Source organism: Podarcis bocagei (genome assembly GCF_964188305.1).
Source record: "Podarcis bocagei genome assembly, chromosome: 7".
In the NCBI taxonomy this organism is placed as follows: domain Eukaryota; kingdom Metazoa; phylum Chordata; class Lepidosauria; order Squamata; family Lacertidae; genus Podarcis; species Podarcis bocagei.
The window spans coordinates 72515430-72538655 of NC_138132.1; the positions used below are offsets into that span (position 1 = coordinate 72515430).

The 23226-nt window shown below is 43.3% G+C and overlaps 2 protein-coding genes and 1 long non-coding RNA gene across 3 annotated transcripts in view; 2 read left to right on the top strand and 1 right to left on the bottom strand.

The window, feature by feature from the left end:
- The window catches only part of MORN1 (MORN repeat containing 1), a 108869-nt gene extending 105567 nt beyond the window's left edge, over nt 1-3302 (top strand). The window contains exon 14 of the mRNA XM_081201575.1: nt 3105-3302. Coding sequence (XP_081057701.1) covers nt 3105-3253 — 149 coding nt within the window. The 3' untranslated portion in view covers nt 3254-3302. The remainder of the gene's footprint in view (nt 1-3104) is intronic.
- The window catches only part of LOC308591186, a 31547-nt gene continuing 11405 nt past the window's right edge, over nt 3085-23226 (bottom strand). The window contains exon 3 of the long non-coding RNA XR_014010037.1: nt 3085-3218. This is a non-coding gene — a long non-coding RNA (uncharacterized lncRNA). The remainder of the gene's footprint in view (nt 3219-23226) is intronic.
- The window catches only part of LOC308591136 (uncharacterized protein), a 164184-nt gene continuing 144533 nt past the window's right edge, over nt 3576-23226 (top strand). The window contains exon 1 of the mRNA XM_081201755.1: nt 3576-3959. Coding sequence (XP_081057881.1) covers nt 3927-3959 — 33 coding nt within the window. The 5' untranslated portion in view covers nt 3576-3926. The remainder of the gene's footprint in view (nt 3960-23226) is intronic.

Genomic DNA, 23226 nt, shown 5'->3' on the forward strand with positions numbered 1-23226 from the left:
TGCAGTAATCTAGCCAGGAGGTTACCAGAGCATAGAGCAAAAGGTTGTTGTTGTTTTTAAGTACAATGGGGGGTGGGGAGGCAGAGGAGGAATGAGGGGCAGCAGAGGGAGGGGAAGGAGGAGGACAGCAGTGCTACCACCATCACGAAGCGAATGAGGGACTGCAACAGAGTCACCGTCCTGTCTTGGACAGCACAGTCCCTTGCCCTGTTCCTGCATTTCTGACTGTTGCTACAGTTGCAGAGGTGTTAACTCTCATCTAAAATAAGACAAAATCTCATTGCATATTTTCCCTCCGAGTTAGGGGGCTCCTAGCCCAGGTGTCCTGGCCCCCGTCCAGCTCTTGGAATAACATATTCCTTCCTTTTAATCCCCATGTAATACGGATTGCATGCAGTATTCTTTACTGCCAGGCTGGAGAACCTTCTGTAACGTTGCATTTCACACCAGAGGAAGCCCTATTTGAGCTCTGCTTCGCCCCGTACTTTAAGCCATTTGTAAAATGCTTTGACAGCCCTCAGCAGAACAGCCATTGATATCGCCAGGGTTATCGTTCCTCCCCCCCCCCCCAGCTGCTGGCAGCACTTTCTAAGACCTGTAAGCTTTATTTGACAAAGCACCTGGCAGTTTTCATCCTGGTGTGACTTCAGCAGAATGGCCTATATAGGCTGCTGGAGACCAAATGAACAATGCTGTCATGTGAATAACATAGCATTAACAGGGTGGTATATTAACATTATGTAATCTCTTAACATTTAAAAAAAGCTGTTCTAAGAGCTGGCGTAGCTTGGTGCAGTAGTCTTAAACCTTTTCAGACTAGGGACCTACCTTTAACCCAAACATGCATTCGGCAACACAGTTCTTAATTTTTTAAAACCCATATATTTATATGGTGTTGGTTCTGCTGTTGTGGTCCATATTGGATCAGGCTACAACCCAGTAGTGCAGAGCGGGATGTCAAGTCGGGAGCAGGGCAGCAAAAACTCACAACAAGGTGTCAGTGAAGTTAACTATTTATTCAAAGGAACAAAACAGCTCAGGCTTAGCAAACACAGTAACTCCTCCCAGTAGGTCTTGCCCCAATGAGGCAGTTGCGAGGACTGAAGGACCTTGCCTTCCCACAGCTCTCTAAGTCTCCTCCTGCCCAGGGTCCTTCTCACGCAGCCTGAGACGTCTTCGTCTTGTTTGTCTTTGCCCTTCCCTCTTCATATCACTTGGGGTTCGGGAGACCAGGGCATAGGTGGGAGAAGCTGGTTGCAGCAGGAGGGGAGGACACCCTGGCTTCTTCAGCACCCTGTCTGATATCTGCCTCTTGCCTGCCCCCCTCTTCTTCAGCCTCTGCTCCTACCTCCGCTTCTAGGCAGCTGTCTGCAACAGCCTCCTGCTGCTCACTAAGCCTTGTTACCTCTTCAGCTTCCGACACCTCCTCCTCCTCCCAATCTCCCCCCTCTTCTCCCTCTGACCACTCAGTCATCCCAACACCAATCCACTCCCTCTGACCTGACTTCCCTTGGGAGTTGCCCAGCTGGTGCCTCCCACCATTCCTCTGCATCCAGCCAGTCCATGACTAGGCATGAGGAACAGCTGACCTGAGAACCAAAAGCTGCCCTCCAGACTTCTCTGTGTCATAGAATCATAGAAGTGTAGAGTTGGAAGTGGGTAGAGGAACTAATTTAATTTTCCTCTTACAGTAAGCTACTATCCACACACACACACACACACACACACACACACACACATCTCTCTCCTCCATCTGAACAAACAAGATGCATTATCAGAGTTCAAGGACACATTGCAGCCAGGCGAAAACACCCACTGAAGATGTTATGCACAGCCAGTGAGGGGTGTGGTCCGTGGAGAAGTGATGTGACTAGTGGAGAGTTCTGAGGGCCAAATAGAGAGGCCTGGAGTGTCGCATTTGGCCCGTGTGCCTAATGATCCCCACCCCTGTCCTTCAAGCTTAAAGTATCCAGGGGAAGGGCCAGATTGGCAGGTTGGAGCACTGAACAGCAACAACTTCTGCTAAAGGATGGGAGTACACTATGGCAGTTTGTTGCAGACTCCACCTGCGTTAAACATATTTTGGAAAGCACATTGGAAATCGGGCAACAGGACTGCAGTGTGGAGGCTAGAGATCTCTTTTATAAAGAAGGGCTCCCAAGTCGTAGCCCTCAGGAGACCTGGCAACACCAGTGGCCTCTGTCAGTTATCGGCCAGGGAAGTAACCCTTTCCAATTGAAAGGATTTTCCACATACTGTGAAATTCCAGGTTTGTAGGAGCTTTCTTACATATTCTGGCACCAAAATATGTAGAAGATTAATGGGTCACAAAGGAGCGGTAACAGGAACTGAGCTGTTTCTAGGGCAACAAAACATTCCCCCCCACCACCACTTTTTATTCCTTATTCACTTTTATATTGTAATGATACCTGTCGCTTTGAAATTCTCCAGCCATTTTGCAGCCAATAAATGGGGCAAACAAATTTCTTTCCTGAAGGTCCTTTGTTCGTAAGCCTTCGTATTTAAACCAAGAAGGCAGCACTCCTTTCAACTAGACCTTGAATCAAATTTTGCTGCAGAGTGTTAGTGGATCTAAACTTGTCTCTCAGAGCATGTGCAAAGGGGAGCTGAATGGAAGCAGTTTTCAGGCACTGCTGGAAAACTGGTTAGGTTGTCAGGAGAGCTATGGTTTTGCTTCGAGACTAGTTCTGCCTCCTGAGTGCTTGTTTCTCAGCCTGTACATTTGAAAATGAACAGATTGTTGCAAAGCAGCAGAAGCGTTGTGTGTCCTATCCTCAACGTAACATTTCTTAAATTAAAATGTATTGCTTTTTAATAACCAGTTAGAGCGTATGGTAGCTTGTGCATGATAGCTTGCAAGTTCAGATATAGAAACTTGTTGCAATAGTCATTGGCCACAGAAAGACAGGTGACACTTGCTGCTTATGTGTGAGATGACTAATTCATTCATAGTTTAAAAGCATGATCGTCTCTATGTAGTTTTCCAGGTAATTGCACTCCAGGGTCCTACTCTACAGCAAACATAGTGTAACAGTTAATCCATCCCTGCACATTAATTCCCAGCTTTTCTTTATATATTTCAGGAGAGTATGTAATTATGGTCCATGAAGTGACTTCACCTCCATTCCTAGGCCAGCATCTCCCACCTGCGTTCAAGCTCTTGAGGGTTTTGCCAAAGAGAGGCAAAAGTGCAGGTTCTGAAAAGGAAACAAAAAAAGATGTTGTCAATTGAAGAAAAGAAATTTAAAGATGTGACCACAACTATGCCCAGCTGGACACAGGTGAACTATTTCCCCTTAAGAGCTGTGACAATTGATTATTAATATAATATCCCCACCCTCAACACCAGTAGTTAAAATTTGATCCCCATAAAACTGGCTATAAAATGAGAAATTCGAAGCAAAGAAACAGAAAACTTCTGGTTCTATTGGATATTCCTTCAGATGAACTGTAGTTAATTCATACTGTGTTACTATAGGCCAGTGATTCTTATTCTTGCAAGCCAATTGCTACTTTTTACCATTATGTAAGCTGTGCATTTGAAAAACAAAAACAAAAAAACTTGATGCATATGTGCAACAGTTTGGTCAGATAACCATGGACCATAAAGCCCAGCAAAGCAGATGGTCAACCAACAGCCAAAAACATACATCGCAGATTACATTTATGACTGCTGCACTTGCGCCCTAATTGCATGTTTGCAGCAAGATAGCTTTGCTCTTTAAAAAAGAACTCTTGATCACCCAGTACATTTTTCTTTAAAAAAATAATAATAATCGCCCACTACAAGATGGCAAGCAGAAAACTGCCAACAATCTTGAAAAGTGTCTCCTGACATCATCGAAAGAGGATCTGAAACTGGTTTAATTATTCAAAAAATAAAGCCCCAGCTGAACAGGCCAGAAATGTATCTGAGCAATTATGGTGGAGGAGGAATGGTGAGTAGATCTGTTTGGAACATATTTGTGTCTGGCAGCAGCCGGTGTTGGAGACGCAACGTGCTCTGCCGTGTTGGATGAGCAGTTCAAGACTCAATAGTGCGTCATGGTAAAGATAGCCAAGTGAGAGTTGAGCTGCATGCAACAGTGAAGTCCTTTGGGACTGCATCACTTCAGTGTGTGTATTAACCCATGTTTAAAAGGTTCTTGCATTGTAGGGTTGAGAAAGACCCTTGCCAGGGACCCTGGAGCCTTGCCATCAGATGGAATGGGCTATCCTGGGCACATGGGCTGACTCATAATAAGACAGCCTCATATGATGAAAGGAGGCATGGCTTAGGGGTAAGAGTGTTTGCCTTAAATGCAAAAAAATATCCCTGATTCAATTTCCAAGCATCTCCAGTGAAAAAGTGACAGGGTATCCTTTTTGAGGTGAGGCGCCCAGGACTGTACATAGTATTCCAGATCTACATGACGTTGAGGCTGAGTTCCGACTGGGGGAAAAAGCCCTGGTTCTACTTGTTTCGCTTCAAAAAGGGATATCTTACAGCTGGAAAAGGTTCAGAAAAGGGAAACGGAAAAGATCAAGGGGGTTGGAGCAGGTCGCCCATGAAGAAATGCTACAACATTGGGGGCTTTTTAGAAAAATGGTGAGTAAGGGAGGGTGTGATAGAGATGTGTAAGATTATGCATGGTGTGGGGGGAAAATGAGTAGGGAGACTTTCCGCCTCCTTTATTAACACTAAAACTTGGGGCCATTCAACGAATCTGAATGTTGGAAGTTTCAGGACAGATTTCACACAGGGCATAGTTAAACTATGGAGTTTGCTTCTACAAAATGTAATGATGGCTACCACCTTGGATGACTCTAGCAAAGGATTAGACAAATTCATGGAGGATAAGGCTTCCAATGGCTACTAGCCATGTTGGCTAAGTTCTGTCTCCAGTGGAGTAAGTCTCTGAATGCCAGTTGATGGCAATCACAAATAGGGGGAGTTGCTGTTATGCTCAGGTGGGCTTGTGGGCTTCCCATATGCATTTGGTTGGCCACTGTGACAAAAGGAATGCTGAATTAATGGTGCCTTTTGGTCTGGGCCCTTCTTGTGTTGTACCATGTTTGAAGGTACCACTGTCTCCCCCTCCCCCCAAGAAGACAGTCTTTTACTAATCCACAGCCTCCAAATACATATTTCCTTTTGTGTTTGAGAGATTTTGATTTTTAGCAATGAAAGACATGCCAATTTTACAGGGCTTCTGTAGGATTAAAGAATGCAGAAACGAAGCCCGATGAATCCACACCAATGAGCATACACAAAAGAATAACTGGTAAAACAGCAAATCACACTTGGCAAGGGAAGAGTTTATTCCACCACCCCAAAGTGCTTGTGGCAACCCACAAGTTGTGAGCAATAACATCTGTGTTTGTCATTATCATTGTCCCCCTGCTGCCAGTGTTTTGTGAGGAAGGGAGTGCAGTTAAGAGAGATGAATGGTGATATATATTAACTTGATGGATATCAATACAGATTTACTCAAATCTTCCTGGCAGCTAATATTTAGCATAAGAAGAGCTGTGTTGGATCAGGTCAAAGACCCATCTAGTCCAGCATCCTATTCTCACAGTGGCCTGCCAGATGCCCCAATCGGAAGCCCGCAAGTAGGACCTGAGTGCAACAACAACTCTCCCCACTCGTCATTCCCACCAGGTGGAATTCAGAGGCATACTGTCCCTGGCTCCAATGCCTTATAAACACCACCTACGGAGAAGAAAGTATAGTTAAAAAGCAAATACAGAACTACAAGATAGAGGCTGGGTGACAACGTGGTGCTACAAAGAATTCGGGGGCAGGCAAAAGGTCCAGAGAAGAGGCAGCTGCCAAAACTTATTGCTTATGGCAAGGCAAGGTCGTATAATCTGTAATATTCTGGTCATTTATTTGTTCATTGTAACTGGGACCATGGTCATCTCACAAAACAGAAAACTCTGGATTTTTCTTCCACATACACAAATGTCCATGGTACAAATTACTGTATTTTTTTGCTCTATAAGACTCACTTTTTCCCTCCTAAAAAGTAAGGGGAAATGTGTGTGTGTCTTATGGATCGAATGCAGGCTGCGCAGCTATCCCAGAAGCCAGAACAGCAAGAGGGATTGCTGCTTTCACTGCGTAGCGATCCCTCTTGCTGTTCTGGCTTCTGAGATTCAGAATATTTTTTTCCCTTGTTTTCCTCCTCCAAAAACTAAGTGCATCTTATGGTCTGGTGCGTCTTATAGAGCGAAAAATATGATACATGTTGCTTTACGTACAGTAGAAATTATAGTGTACTTAAATATGACAAACATGGGATTATTAACACTTAAATTTTCTATATAGGTACATGTGGGATTTGCAACACAATGTTGCAGTGTGGAGTGGTACTGTCCAGGGTTCCAACCATCTGTATCGTCTATCAAGTGTATTCCATTTCCCCTTCTGCATTCCACAGTGCTCTGTTTCCCTTCCTCCCCTCTAACAGGCAGTCAGCTTTCCATACCATGGATCATGTTCAGTCCTCACTGAACTGTTTTGTGTGGGTTAGCCCCCTTTTAAACATCTTTTAAAAAGAATTTTTCTGCAAACATGGGGTTGCCCTAAACCAGCTGATATCCTCCACTTGTGGTGCCATTTTGCCCACATAAGGATTGTCCCTTCAAAAATGAGTTCAATGTGCTATATAAGATGCTGCTCATCAGGGACATGTGATTGTCTAACTCCCTATTCAGTGTACCAAGATTTGCCTGCATAGTGTGTGACGCGGTCTGTTGTGCACCCTCATTTTGACATTTTTCAGGACAGCCTTTGACATCTCAATTCAAAAGACTTCATATAGTATACTAGCATCATCCTAGCCAACTTTGCTCAGGAATTCTAAGAAACAAAACAAAAACAAAAAAACTAGTGCAGTTTTAAAATCAGTGGTTAAAATAAGTGCAGTTTTGAAAGGTTCAGCCTGCCACTATAATTCCAAATGGCATCCAGTTGTATCCAAACATAGAGGAGGACCTGCTCCTTAATCTCAGGAACCATCATGCAAAATTTGGTTACAGTATTTTAAGATGTGTCCAAATGCATAGCAAAAAAGACAAATGACTGTCCAAAATACAAATATAGATCACACATGAGAAAGATGAGAAGGAGAGTAGGAAGGGTCAACGTTTAGCACACAGGTTTTTCCTAATGGGGAAAATAGCAGCCTCAGGGAGGGTGATTGTCATCAAGAGTTTTCCCTGTGCTGCATTCTTAAGTCTGGATCTCCCCTCCCTGGGGCTGATGTTTTCAGAGGCTTATTCACACATCTCCATCAGTACGTCTAGTCCGGGTTTCCAATGAATACACACGAACTAATGTGATGCTAATTAACATTAGGTGCATTCAGAATCTGGAGTATAAATCTAATAAATAAATGCTGATGATTATGATGATGATTAATCAGTGAAACAGGCATATGTACTAGGGATGCATAGCCAACCTTCTGCTTTTAAATATCTGCTTTTGCCGTTTTTTGCAATTTAATCTAACCTTAAATAATACATCCGACATTGTACTGGAAAATACTAAGAGATAGCATTGCAGGGTTGTGTGGTTGGTCGGACGCTCTGTGTGTATCTTAGTTTCTCTTATCTTAGTACACAGAGAGAGACTGACAGACCAAATGATGTGCAATGCCATCTCTTAGCATTTTCCAGTACATACAGAACCTTCAAAAAGTATGCAATAGGTTCTACAAGACTAAGCAGTCAATATATTATCCAAAGAGGAGATTAATTTGGGAAGGACACTGGTTAGAAGGTTGACAGAAGCTAGGTTTAGCACTCCTGGTTTTATCTGTCTGTAATATGACGGTGCTTTCTCTCACAGGCATGCACACGCACACAAGCGCATATATCCCAGAATACTTGCACACTTTCTGGAGACTAGAAACAGCTGCTCTTCATTGCAGACCCCTTGCTCCTTTTTTCCTGATTGTTTAGAAGACCAAATCTGAGAAGTGTGATGGAAACCTGACATACGTTACTGGCGTTTACTACAGGATGGACTTAGTAGTGATCTGTTGCTTTTTTGCCAAAGGCTGTTAAAATACGTTCTTCAAGAGGAGACCGATTAAGTTAAAAACACATTATTAGTAAATGTTAAAAGTAAATAAAGTAAGCAATAGTTTACACCAGTCTTTGGTCTGAATAACTGCCCCTGTCCTCTGTCAGCTCCTATCAGCTTTCTGACTCCCCACCCCTCACCCCCACAGCTGAGCAGCTGTCTCTGATAAAGATGCATTCTGGGCCTTGCTTGACCACACTCAGAGGCCACAAGGCAGGATGGACTCAAGACCAGCAAACAAATGCTTAAAAAACCCCAAAAGCTTTCAGGATTATGATTACAGATGGCTGTATAGTTCACAATTCCATCAGAGCATGCATTTGCATGTGTGAACACACACAAACAAATCTCCAAAATGTGGCATAAGGTACAGAATCCAAGTCAGGAAGGTATCGTAGCATTGGGGTAGAGTAGTGCAATTTGCATTTGTCTGGAACATACACAACCCTGCTTTAGACATGAACAGGTCAAGTGAAATAACCAGGATTTCAGGGTGTGCTGGAAGAGCACTTTTTGATTTAATGTGAAAATCAATTCTGACTCAAATTCAGGCAATCACCATGTAGAACAGAAAGTGCTCTAGGCAAAGGCTGGTGAAAACTAAGTGGTTTTAGCCTACAGATTTTGTTCAAATATTCTATGCAGACTTGTCCTAAAACTTTTTGGGGGACGTTTAACCCAGGCATGGGAAAATACCGTTTTTTGTAGCATAAAAGAGAGAAAATGAAGATCAAAAACACCACAAAGAAAGAAAACACACTCATGAAAATGTTTTCAAGTTATTTTATGTTACTCTTACTATGCCCAGCCATCCTTAACATTATTATCCTTCTCACTTTTATTTCTCATTAGATCCCCTCCTTTATCTCTCCATTTCTCCCCTCAAAAAAATAATAGTATTGCAAATCTTGGCTTAAATCTGCATTCTCAGCACAATGAGGGCTCTGTCAGCCCATGATGAGATCTGGCATCACCCTGGATGCTATCCAGACTAATCCATCCCAGATCCCAGGGAACTGCTCCTTTCCAGCATAGTTAGACCCATGGCAATAATAGGACTCTGCTGTGAGAGATAACAGCAGTTCTCTTCTCATTGGGGTTAGAACGTGGATCTGTTGACAGCATTTAACTGGTACAACACAGCTGGGATCTGTCTGATATTTTGAAGCATTGCAGCCTTCATTAAAAATGCAATTACATTTTCCCTGCACCCCACATCCTTGCTAGGGGCAGGGCATAGTTTCCTCCATACTTTCCAAAAGAAGTGGAGGCAAGTTGATGCAAGCCTTCTATTCTTCACTTCAGCACACACACGGTCCCTACTAATGTGGTCCTGTCAAGCGTTGTTGTTGTTGTTCTTAAAATATCTATACTGCCCTTCATCTGAGATTCACAGGATGTCTTACAATATAAAAACACAAAAATACATACCATAGTAACAAACAAAAATAATACCATCACCACCCTGACCACAGTTTAAAAGGCCATAAATTGTTTAATTAGCCAATGGAACTGGAGAAACTAGTGGATGGGTATGCTCATCAGGGGCAGCCAATCCTGCAAGCCAGGTCTGAGCAGAAGGTAAATTGGTATCTACAGGTAGGGATGTCAAAGAATTTGAACAAAAATGGAAATGGGAGCAGAAATTGCCCAAATTATCTTGTTTGTCCCATGTCTGGAATGGAAATTAATGCAGTGAATACAATCAGAATTTGCTGCTGTTGTTGCTGCTTTCAGTCTGCAAACAGTGTGTAACTAAATGAATTTTGTTCCCACTAGCATAGTGTTTTGTTCGCACTTAAATGAATGGGCTGGAATAACGTAATGACAATATAATTGCATAATTCATGTGATTAATAACATAAATTATGCAAGTTACATATTTTAGTACAGTGGCCAGTGAAACAAACAGCGTATTTTTTGACTGGTGAAGGTGAACTGCAGCAAAACGGAAACAGTGCTGCATGTGATCAATGCAGGGCAGAAGGGAAATGATGGCTTCCTATATTGTTAAAGCAATTCACTGTATAATCTGCTGGAAATTAGCAAAGGTTTCCAATTCCCACTTGTTTATCAATTGCAAGAGTGAAATGCCTTTTCTTCTGTCTAAATTTGGCTTTTAGAATCCCCAGTTTGCTGCAACTTGAATGTGATTTGTACACATTTCAGTGTATGGCATGTGAGGTGCAGTCAGAAGCTGGTTCCTTCCCCCATGCCACCATTTTGCAGCTGGCTTTCACTGATGGGTTTTGGGGTTCTATTGGGGAAAAACAAAGTTGACCCCACCAGCCTAAAGCTGGGCCCCACACCCAGTTCACACAAACTATCAAAGCACTGAACATCAAAAGGCAACATCTAAACCCAGTTGAAAGTTCCAGAAGATCCTTCAAATTGGGCTTTAGTAAGTCAGGGGAAGGTGTTCCACAGGTCTACTGCTCTGCACCAAATCTGGCATACACATGTTGCCTTGGGGGACCTTCCCCCCCCCCCATTTCATCGTGTTTTGTAGTGATGCCCATAATTTCCTTTTGGTTATACTAAAGTGGATGTAAAATGCTACCAACACACATTCAACAGAGCTGTTTTTGCTCCCACCCTTTTTTTCAAAAGTTCTGTGTTGTTGTTGTTGTTGTTTTAAAAAAAACCCTATTGATGTCAGAAATGGTACATCAGACTGGGTTGATTTGTGTCCCAAGTGTACGCCTGCTTCACTGCTGCATTTTCAAGATCTTGTAGACACACACTAAAAAGGGGGAAATAAAGGTTTATTGCAGAGAGAACAGATAAATAGTGTGCCATGATTGAGCAAAAGTGGAGGGGGCGCACGCAGGGTGCTTGGAAACTAGAAAACAAATTGTTCCAAAAGCTGGAATTGACATCACTTGTGTTGTGTGTGTTTTGTTCTTACAAGGCAAAGCTTTTTGTCTCTTAGGTAGCGCATGGACACTGTGGTTGCCATGGTAAGGTACATGGCTTGGTTTTTTAAAAAATTATGAACACTATAAATAGTCATCTTGTTTGTTGGCCAAGACCGTAAGTGAGAGATACTCTAGTCAGACAGGTGCTCCAGTCAAAGCCATGAAAGGAAAGGTTACACGGATGTTTACCAAAAGCAAGTGATGTTGGATGATGCTTTGCTGGGTGATATTTCAGTGGTTGTTTCTGTGTGTGGCTGTTCACAGAGGAACACCATCTACTTATCTACTTGTTACTCTGGAAGACTTCTAATTCCACATATCTATAGGCGAACAAGTTCCCCGTTTGTTGTTTGTGCTGTATTACATTCATAGAGTAACAGGGCCAAATGAAGACATTTTGCTGCCTGACAGAAAGGGCAGGACCCCATTCCATCTACATAAACCAACCAGACTAGCAGTTGAATCTCCAATACTGGCAATGGGACAGCATCTTCCACTACATTTAAGGGCTCATCCAGACTTCCTGTTGCACTGTGCTTTCCAGGCACAGGTTTGTGCTTTAAATCTCTGTGTCCGAATGGTGTGTGTGTGTGTGTGTGTGTGTGTGTGTGTGTGTGTGTGTCCCTTTGCTTTCCTCGAGAAAACCCATGTTTTACCACTGAATCGGAGCAAATGGCAATCTGACTTGAACCCCTTGGATTGCCAAGTCCTTGGTGAATCACTTTGGATCCCACTCCCTGCCCCCATTTGGCTGCATCTTTACCCCTACCCCATGCCTCTATTAACATTCAGATCCCTCACTCCTGGAGTTATATCCTGGTCTTGGGAGTGAGCTAGGGGAGCCTGATGTTGCTACAGAGCACTGGCCTTAGCCCAGCGAATGAAATCTAATGTGGTTGCGTTCTGGAGATCATCATCAGCTAATTGAGACCTCAGCACGATGGACAAGGGGCTGTGAAGTCCAAGTGTGAATTTAATCCCCAGAGTCAGAATTTTGGATTACAACGGCATTGCATCAATCAATTAAAAGAAAAGAAAAGTCTACTACCCGCAATCCTGGCATCCATTCCAGTACCCAAGCAGAGATTTTGGAATGTTAACCTCCCAGTGTCACTCTAAGACTGTTTCAGACTTGTCTCTCTGTAAATCACATCCGAGCTGCAGCAACATCTGTAGGAAATTTAACGAAACTATTTGCTGAGAAACATTGGCCTAAATCATTCTCTCCCCCACCCCTCCCTCTCTCTCTCAGAAGTTTGTGAAAACTGCTTGCTGTTTCTTTCAGGCATGACACTGCAGGACAGGCAAGAGGATATAGAAAATGCACCGTCTTTGAGATTGGAAAATATGCTCAAACCATCTTGCCCCAGTGAGCAACCCGGTTGCTGAATTCTGTACCAGCTGAAGTTTCCAAACCATTGTCAGAGGCAGCCCTACATATAACGTGTTGCAGCAATCAAACCTAGAGGTTACCAGAGCATAGACAACAGAAGTTAGGCTATCCCTGTTCAGATTTGGCAGGGGTGCTGGGCCACCAGCCAAAGGTGATGAAAGGCACTCTGTGCCACTTAGGCCACCTGAGCATCAAGTGACAGCAGTGGATCCAGAACTAATGAATCCCCAAGCTATGTTCCCGCTACTTCAGAGGGAGTGCAACCCCATCAAGAGCAGGCAACCTCCCATCGATCCAGTCGAGGGAACCACCCACTAACCGTGTCTGTCTTATCTGAATTGAGCTTTAGTTTGTTGACTCTCATCTAGTCCATTACCAAGGCAAGACAACAGTCCAGAACATCCACTGCAGCATCTGCAGATGTAAAAGAGAAGTAGAACTGTGTGCCATTAGCATATTGCTGAAAATGCACTCCAAAGCTCCGGATGACCCCACTTGGCAGTTTCATGTAGACATTAAACACCGCCTCCAAGACCAGCTCTATCAGCTCTGGAATGCCAGGATCACACACACTAGATTCCCCCCCAACCCCAACTGGACAGAGAGCCTGGAGAGAGAAATGAAAGCTCTATAGACCAAAGCAGCTCTCCCTACCTGACCCTCAAGTCTGCCCTGATGCTGCCCTGAGTACCAACTCCACCCCACTCACCAACCCAGGTCTCACTCAGCCTCCTCATCCATAATCAGATTATGTATGAGAGAGGTCTTACTCAGAGCTGATCTGGCATTCAGCAACAGTAGCCGCAAACCCAAGGAGCGGCTGATAGGACAACTGCAATTCCGCAGCTTTGAGGATGGGCTGTCACATGGTTGTTGGGATATTATGGGGAGTGGGAGAGCTAGGTATGCCCTCTTGATTTCACTGGAGGAAATGTGGGGTTTAAATGCAATAATATGGAAATAAGTTAGGAGAAAAACATGCCTCTGAGCAAAGCAGCAGTTTTTCTGAACCTCTTTTATTCTGGCTCTGAACTAATAGCTTCAACTGCACCATTGGGTCATAGTTTTCCTCTCCCAGTGTGTTCTTGGAAATGCTGGCAACAAGCATTTCCTTTCTTCTTACTTGTTGATAACTGTTCTGGCTCAAATCACCAAGAATGGCTAATACAGAGAGGTGGGGTTTTTTCATTATTATTATTATTATTAGCATCATTATTAATTTTTAGCCTGCGCGCGCGCACACACACGCACACACACACTGGAGAACACCTGCAGAAGATGACGGCTTGAGAAAAGCTTTGGAACCTATTTCCACTTTGGAACAAATACTTTGAAAAATATGAGAGAGGAAAAAACCCATAGCTGTGGTTTCCTAGGAGCCATAAATTTGATTTCACAAGCCATTCCTTTCCTTGTCTACCCTCCAGCTTTTGTCTGTGCTAAGCTTTTCAAGGCGGGAAAAGACTGCTGCTTTCATTCTGGCTTCGTGTGCACTTGCCTCGTTTTTAACAATGGAATTTTGCAGTCACCAATGAAGCTTGCCAAAGTCAACCTTCTGATGTGCGCAATTTAATTTGGAGAGGATGAAGGGGGTGGGGTGGGGGGTTCTGACATCCATTCCCATGGTTGGAGGGCTCCCTTCCCATGAATGCACTGGACAAAAAAAAAAAAAGAGAGAGAGAGAGAGAGAGAGAGAGAGAGAGAGAGAGACCTGATGGAACAGAAACAACATCTTTACCAGAGAGCTCAAAGGTGTGACTTTTATTGCGATGCAAGAAGGAAAGAAAAGTCAAGGGTTAGTTGCAGAAAATATGGGGACTGGGGGAGGAAAGCCTATGAAGTCATCCTACCACTTGTCTTGCCAGTGCTTACTTGATCCTGCAGAGTATTCTCTATTTGCTGGTCTAAGCTTTAGTAATGATGCTCTTATAACGATGTTCTTATAAGAGAATTGGACAAATTCATGAAGGATAAGGCTATCAATAGCTGCTAGCCATGATGGTTATGCTCTGCCTCCACTGTCAGAGGCAGCATTGCTTCTGAATACCAGTTGTTGAAAAAACATGGTTGGAGAGAAGGGTCTTGCTCCTGTGTCCTTCTTGCGAGTTTCATACAGGCATCCAGATGGCCACTATGAAAAAAGGATGTTGGGCTAGATAGACTGAGCACTGACCTGATCCAGCAGCCTCTTCTTAGGTTCTTCTTTTTAACTAGATGTTGGAGAGATTCATGGAGAACAAGATTATTTCCAGTTGCAGCGCCAAGTTGACTTTTATAGAGGCTGATCAATGCAGTTTCCCAGTAAAGCATCAAGCCTAGCATCCAGCAGGCTAACATCTAGTGATGTCTATGTTCTGTCTCCAGGGTTGGCAGCAGTATGCCTCTGAATACCAGTTGCTGGGAATCACAAGTGAGGAGAATTGCAGGCTTTCCATAGGCATCTGGTTGGCCACTATGAGAACAAGACACTGGACTAAATGGACTATACTGACTGGCAGTGGCTCTCTAAGGTGCTTGGCATTCTTTTCTTAGCCCTCTAACCTGGAGATGCCAGGTATTGAGTGTGGGACCCTCTGCAGCCAAAGGAGATGCTCTACCGCTGAGCTAAGGCCCTTCTCAAAGGACCTTACTTCTTGGAGTCAGAATTCCCCCTCAGTCAGTCCATGAGAACATTTTACCTGCTCTAAGGACCTCACTATTTAGCCTTGTCACCATGGAAACCTGGCACAACCCACTGTGTTCTGCTTACTGACTTCTGCTCCAGACCAGACCTCTGCTGTTCCCATGTGCTTCCTCTATATAGCTGGGCTTATAGTATTCAGCAACAGCACCTTGAACACACTGAGCGCAAGTGATTTGAATGGGTTAACATTGGGAATCTGTCATTGGCAGCCCTGTGGGACTAGAGATGAAGGGGAGGTGTGTGTGGCTGTGGGAGAGCTTCTGAGAAGATGGCAGGCTTCCAGCTGCAAGAGGCTGCAAGGTTCAGCCTAAGGCAGATGAAGCCACCTCCAAAGCCCTCCCTTCCCCGATCCCCACAAGTTGCTTCCAGCACCACATAGCTAAACATCTGGAGCTGAGAGTGATCAGCACTGTTTCCTTAGCAAAAGAAAAAAAAATAGAAAACCAACCCAGAACATTTCTGATGGCGGGGGAATTCCTGAAGTTCAGCATCAGCCAAGAAAACAGCCGAAGGAACTTTAGATTCTGCATTGCTCCCTCTCTGCTTTTTTCAAGAAGAGGAGACAAGAGTCTAGCATCCTGGTCTCCCCTCCACCACTGGAGGCATGTGCAAGAGGATTAGGTGGGGGGACAGATCACACCATTTCCAGATGCAGTTGAAGGGTTCCAGTTCTAAGGGTTCTCCACATTGCTTAAATGGCTCCCACAAAGAAAAACCCACAAATAACCCAGAGATGCATTTTAAATAAAAGGACACATTCTACTCATGTAAAAACATGCTGATTCCTGGACCATCCGCAGGCCGGATTTAGAAGGCAATTGGGCCGGATCTGGCCCCCGGGCCTTAGTTTGCCTACCCATGCATTAGAACATAAGAATGTATGAAGAGCCAGCTGGATCAAGCCAATGGCACATCTAGTCCAGCCTCCTGTTCTGAAATTCTGAACCAAAAACAAGCAAAGGGCCTTTGATTAGAAATAGATGTTACTCTAGTAACATAGTCTGTCAGCTAAATCCAGGAGTAAGGGAGCTTCCTTACATGGCAGATGGTGCTGAAGGATTGAAGCTGTGTGTGCCACTTGGCCTGCCATGCATCTCCTAAGTTGCCCTCAGGTATGTTGGTGGACACGGTCACTTCACCATCATTGAAATAAGATTTAGCTGCCAGTTCAGTTGGCTTCTCTGCATGGTGTGTGTGTGTGTGTGTGTGTGTGTGTGTGGAGATTAAGCAGCCATCTTGTCCTTTGCTTCAAGGAGGAAAATTGTTTTGGGACAGTTCTAGTACCAGCAGCATCATTTTCTTGGAGGTACCATTGGAAGTGCTGCAATAGATATATTTTGACAGGATGTTGGTATAATATTTATTTATTTATTTACTTATTTACTTACTTACCACCCATCTGATTGGGTTCCAGCAAATTAAAACACAATACTGTACTGTATTGACCTAGTACCATGCTTGTCCTTTTTGAGCAGGCACAGATCTGTTAAGTGTCAAGCCCAGTAGCAACTAATGAAGGGCTATAGCTCAGTGGTAGAGCAACTGCTTTGCATACAAGAGGTCCCAGGTTCAATCCCTGGCATCTCCATATAGGGCTGGAAGAAAACCCTGTCTGGAACCTTGGAAAGCTGTTGTCAGAGTAGACAATACTGAACCAAAGCCGTATGCTAAGGCAGCTTCCTGTGTTTAGAGGATAGGTGACCACAACTAGGCCCTATGTTTAAACCCTGTCTGAAACTTCAGAGAGCCACTGCCTGTCAGTGTACACAATACGGAGCTAGATGGACCAATGATCTGATGCAGTATAAGGCAGCTTCCTATGAACCCAACTCTGTGTCAAGCTTTTCATCTTCGGGGTGGGGGGTCACTGAAATTTAGGCACAAAACTATGGAGTCCAGCTGTCTACATGGATCCCAGTTGCATTCAAATCAAGCCCATTTGGCGAGTCACTTTGCATTGTGCTTGTAGCATTCATGGGTTTGAACCTTGCTTGCAATCCTAGTTAGAAAGATCATTGAGACTTAACACTTTGCCACAAGGCAGGAACTTCGACACCAACATATGCAACGTACCGCAGCTGGGGAAGAGACAGCCTACATTGGGTTTTAGCAGAGCAACAAGCTGTAGATGACTCAGACAAGCTAAGTCACTCATTATAAGATGGTCTTATAGGAGAACAATATTTTATTTGGATGCAGGCAGAGATGAATTTTTTTGGCCCTGATCTTTTTCCGATGCTTGCAGAGCCAGCACTCAGTGTTTCCACCTTACTGCAAGAAAGCTGAGTTGTTAACAGCTTCCAGGTCAAATAGCAGCTGCAGAAGTGGGCAGTTTTCATCCAGAAAATGCCTGTCAGGGAAAGAGTTAACTTTCCCACCCACCTTGCACTGCAGCCCCAGTGGAGGAGAGGAGGGGAAAGGATGTGGGATAGGTGCTTTAAAGCAGGGGTGGGAAAATGCCTGCAGGCTTTGGGCCTTATTTCCTTATGGGCAACCTCTCAAGGGCCACGTGTCAATGGTGGGTGGGGCCACATGCAAAATATGAGTGGAGCAATAGATGTAAGACTTAACCTTTCAACAGTAGGCAAAGCAAGATGTTTCTCATACTTCTCCATCCAACAAAGCAAGAGGCATTGTCACAGTTCAATGAGACATTCTGGCCAGTAACAGACTCAAGGAGGGCATAGAGTAGGTCTGGTGTAGGGTGTGCCTGGAGGAAAGGAATTTGGCCAGGGGAGAGGGTTGAGGGCCGGATAGAGAAGGTTGGAGGGCTGCATTTGGCCACTAGGCATGATCTTTGCAAACCCTGTTTTAAAGTTGAGTGGGGGTTTTTTTTTTACCCTGAGAGGGCAGGTAGCAAGTGGCTTAAAACCAAATACCTATGCAATTCTTTCTTTTTCTTTTTTCCTTCACAGCAGGTTTTTTGCATTCAAGAAGTATCTGTTGGGAGGAGACATGTGATTGCAGCAATGTTATTTGCTAGTCACACTGAAATGAAAAAGCAGTATTTCTCACTTGAGAAAAGTCATTTGCCATTTCTTGTCTCATATTTTTATTTTGGGGGGTAGTGCATGTATTACTCCAACAATTGGGGGATTTTTGAGTGACTGCCAAGCATTTTAAAATGCACTGCGTAGGATTGGAGATAACTTAGGCTAGAGGAACACATCTGTTAGTTAGAGTGTGTAAGATTCTATCTGCATCAACCCATTTCTGCATAATCCAGAGGTGCTGTTTCACATTACAGTGGTGGATTGGTGGCAGGGAGGTCAAGAAGTTTCCATTCTGTGAACAAGAGCTAGTACAGTAGTAGAGAGAGCTAATGCTGCAGGGTGGCTAAGATCCTGAGCTAGGAATAAAAATACCCCCAACTGCCTGACACGGCTGTTACAAGGATTACAGAGTTCATGAATGTGAAATGCATTGAACCCTACAACAAAGCACTACATCAGGGTTTGGGAAGCTTTTTTTTAGCCCCAAGAGCCACATTCCCTTGTAGGCAACCTTCCAGGGTTTGTATACTAGTAGTGGGTAGAGCCAAAGGCAAAAAAAAAAAAAGTTGGAAAAAATTATGTGACTCTTACCATTCCACAGTAGGCTACATTTCAACCACACACACACAGAGGGGGGGGGGGGCAAATGAGAGATACTAACACAGCTCAAGGGCAAATTCCAGCCAAGGAAAAGCACTTGAGGAGGGTTCAAGAAACAAAACTGGTGAAAGGTGTAGCCTGGAAAGGAACCTAAGGATGTGTAACATTAAGATGGGATAATTTGTTATCACTGGAGTAGTCCCTTCCAGTTAAATGCCTTTATTAAACAAGAATAGGGTTTTGGACTTTATTAGGAAGGTAGGCAATTATCTGGTATCACTGAAGAAGAAAAAGCGGTGTTGTTATTATCTTACAAAATAAATACTTGGTTGTCCAAGAGGAAATATGAAATCATGAGGAATGGTATATTATTGTTAAAATAGCAAGGCAAGGCAGGATATGGCATTGTCTGATTTATGTGCCCCAAATTCTGATCAAGAAGTAGTTTAACATCCCTTTATCAAGAAACTTGAAGAACTTTCTTAAGGAAAAATGATTGTGTGTCAAGACCCCAAAACCACCCCCTTGTTGAAGAATAACACACACAAGGACACAGATATTGAGTTAATGTTATTGGGCAAAATTTGGCCACAACTTTATTTATTGATTACAGAATGTGAGCGGTATTGGCTTAGGCATTGAATGGACCCAACTATATCTGACTCCTGCCCGTTGTGCACTGAGTCCGATAAGGGTAAATCATCAGTAGGGGGAGCCCTGTCGATGCATACCAATTCAGGCTCCCCTGGGTGTTCCCGTCAGGGTTATGTCATGTCCCTAGCCCCGCCCCGGGCTTCAGACAAGATCCACACCTCCGGATTCCTTTAACAGAATACCCTTAAGCTTGGAGGGGCAGGTGATGGCCACACCTCCCCTCCCCCCTCATAAGGTCATACAATGCCTAACTGCAACCCTAACAAAGTTGTGATGGTTGTTATGAGGTAGGCGAAAACCAAATGGGCTGTGCCAGTTTCCCAAGTGGAAAAATTCCTACCAGGCCCCTCAACGGCGACCAACCAAGGTCCATAGCAAGGCCAATGACTAAAACCAGCAAAATAGGGAGGGAGGGCGGGAGATTGAGGAAGCGAGCCAAGAGAAAGCCTCTGGCTCGTGCCTCAGCTTAAATGTTATCGGCCACACCCCCACCAGCCAGCGGATTGGCTGGCTGGTCGCTGATGTGGCCGGGATCCCCCAGGCAACGCAGGACTTCGTCCCCTCCCCCGGAGGAGAGTGGGTGGCCATGTGGTCCACCTCAACTCCTCCCCAGGTTGAAGTGGAGCAGATTTACTTTAATGGAATCCAGTATAAAAGTTAGGAAAGAGCTGCAACAACCATCTAATTGTTGCATGAATATTCTTTAATGCTAATGTTAAACTTTGACTTTTTATTATTGACCAAGTAACTCTTACAAGGATAATGTGTTATTTTTGTTGTTATTCCACCCATTTTAGTTTTAAAGATTTCAAAGAATGAAATTTACCTAATGACTTTTTTGGTCACATCCCAATCTCACTGACGTTTTCTCAGAAAATACTACTTAAACAGCGGAGGCATAAAGCAATTATTGTGGAGTTCTCTACAATATATAGTGGTGCCCCACAAGACGAATGCCTCGCAAGACGAAAAACTCGCTAGACGAAAGGGTTTTGCAGTTTTTGAGCTGCTTCGCAAGACGAATTTCCCTATGGGCTTGCTTCGCAAGACGAAAACGTCTTGCGTTTTTTGCAAGTTTGTTTCCTTTTTCTTAACACCGTTAATACAGTTGCGACTTGACTTCGAGGAGCAACTCATAGAACGCGGTGTGGTAACCTTTTTTGAGGTTTTTGGTGATTTTTGAAGCTTTTCCAAAACTTTTCTGACACCGTGCTTCGCAAGACGAAAAATTCGCTAGACGAAAAAACTCGCGGAACGAATTAATTTCGTCTTGCGAGGCACCACTGTATTTTTTTTCAAATGAATGTCACCCATGATGTAAACTGTTCAAATAAATGGGATGTAAATAAAGCAGTTATCAGAGTTGTTCTAAGAGGACACCTTAAATTTTAAAACAACTGAGGGTTGTGCTTGAGGAACAATTAATTTCATAAATAAATAAGAAAGCAGTACACATAGTAACAATGAATTCAGGATTACAGGGGCAATTAATGGGACTTCGGCAGTAATTATACATTAGAAGAATGTGTGAAATAGCTTTTGTTGTAATTTTTAAGTAGAAAAACCTACTTAAAGTTTTAAAAAGGCAATAAACCAGGAAAACGCTTAGCAAGAGTATCTGGCTTGCAACAGGAAAGATTAATTCCATTTATGAAATATGGTGGTAAAATTTAAAATACCCCAGAAAGTTAAGTAGTTTCATTTTATTACTGGAATTTGAATTTATCACTTCACTGTGATAAAAAAATTGAGGATTGTATTCAACCAAGGTTTGCTCAAGGGTAGACCCATTAGAATTAATGGATCTAAGTTAGCCAGTGACCACTAATTTAAATGTGTCTAGTCTGAGTAGAACTAACACTGGATTTAATGCTAATCAATCTTATTTTTTTCTCTATCACTTTCTATTCTTAAATTTTCTAGTGATGATTTCCAGTTTCTAGAATCCCGTTTCTTCCGATGAAGTTAAACAGACTGCCAAGAAAACTAGAATTAACAAATCACCAAGCCCAGATGGATTTCCTCCTCAATATTATAAAATATTTGAAGATGCGGTATCTGAACCATTACTTTACTTAATAATCTAAATAAGTGTAGGTCAGCCAAAATCTTGAGATGAGACAAGGGCAATATTAATCCCAGGTCAGAATCCAAATAGACCTAGTTCCTGTATACCAACTGCAATATTAAATCAGATACTTCAAATTTGGGCAGTATTTGGTAGGAGATGGGCACATTTAATAATAAAATAGATAAGATTACAGCCTAGGTGCTACTACCAATAAAGCCCTGCCATGTGCCATTGCCAGCCACAGTTCTGATTTTATGGAAGGACACACAAAACAAATCTTGGACATCTCAACAAGTGGTCAGGTTTGTAGGGGGTATCCTAGTGTATATGATTTTGCTGTGTACTCAGAACCGTCAGCAGCTCTTGTAGGATATCCACCAGAGAAAGTTTTTCCCATCATCTGCTGCCTGATCCTTTTAACTGGAGATGCCGGGAATTTAACCTGGGACATCTTCTGCATGCAATTTAGGTGCTCTACCATTGAGCTACTGATTCTTCCCTGCCATTTGCCATTGCTTCTAGGGAGCCTGCTCAGTTCATGTGGGGCAATGGCAAGGCTCAGCAAGGTCCTACAAACCAGGTGACGTGCAAGCAGTTCAGCAGCAGGCTTTAGGGCAGACATCCAAGGACCTAGAGAGTAAGCAACAGAATTGGGGTGGGAGGAGCCACTCTAGGCAACTTCCTTGGAGCCATGTGTGAGTGGCCAGCATGACTAGAGGCAAAAGTAGGCGGAGCAATGGTTGTAAATTTTTTTGCCTTTGTTCTAGTCCTTCCCCTTCTGGGCCAGTTAAGTACCAAAAAAAAAAAAAAAAAAGGATAGGTGGATAGATGGAACCATGGCAGCAGCTGAACCCTCAAATATTTCTATACCACTGTACATCAGAAATGATTGCAAAAAAAATTGAAAGTAAAATAATAAAAAAATTAAATGCAGTAGGTTGTGTCCAATGCTAGTCCTACTCAGAGTAGACCAATTGAAGTTAGTGGACATGACTACCTTATAGGCCCATGGATTTCAGTGAGCCTACTGTGGGTAGGATTTAGCTGGACACAACACAGCATCGAAAACAAAATTCATAAATAATGTAATACATACATTTTCAAAATCTATAAAATAGGATTCTGCTTTTAGAAGATTCATACAATTTCACCTCTGCTAACACACCCATGCTTAAATCAACCTACACCTGCGCACATCTTCCTGCACTCTCAGCAATTACCTTTTTAAAAAATATTTTTATTCATTTTCACACTTAAATGTTTTAAATTTGAAGCAGTAAATAAACCACCAAAAATAAAATGAAAATGAAAATAAAAAATAAAATATTCACTCTCTCAACGATTACCAATCCAAACAATCCCAATGGTACCTATGCGCAAGAGAATCACACTACAACGCAGCCCAACACTACCAGGTTAAAATAAAAATCTAATCTAGGACTCCACAAACCCCAATAAAAACCTCGTGCCATTCTCCCAAACACTCATTCACTTTCACAAAAGGGTATTGCCTGTGGCCAAGGAACCCATCTCCTGCTGTCGTGTTCAGCCACCAATCCTGAGCTCTCATGTGTTTCCAACACCTCCTTCAGCTGTCCCATGCACACACCCTGGGACAGCCCATGTTCTCCTGTAACTCATCATCCCCGGCCTGAAGCAGAGAGAAAAGTCTTCCCTCCCTTTTATTTCATTATCAGTGATTTTATTATTGCTACCAAACAGCATTTTAAGTGCATTTGCTCTTGACTGCAGGATTCTTAAAACATGGTTTAAGCATAAAGTAACAAATAATCTTCTTTGTGGTTGATTAAAGGGGGGG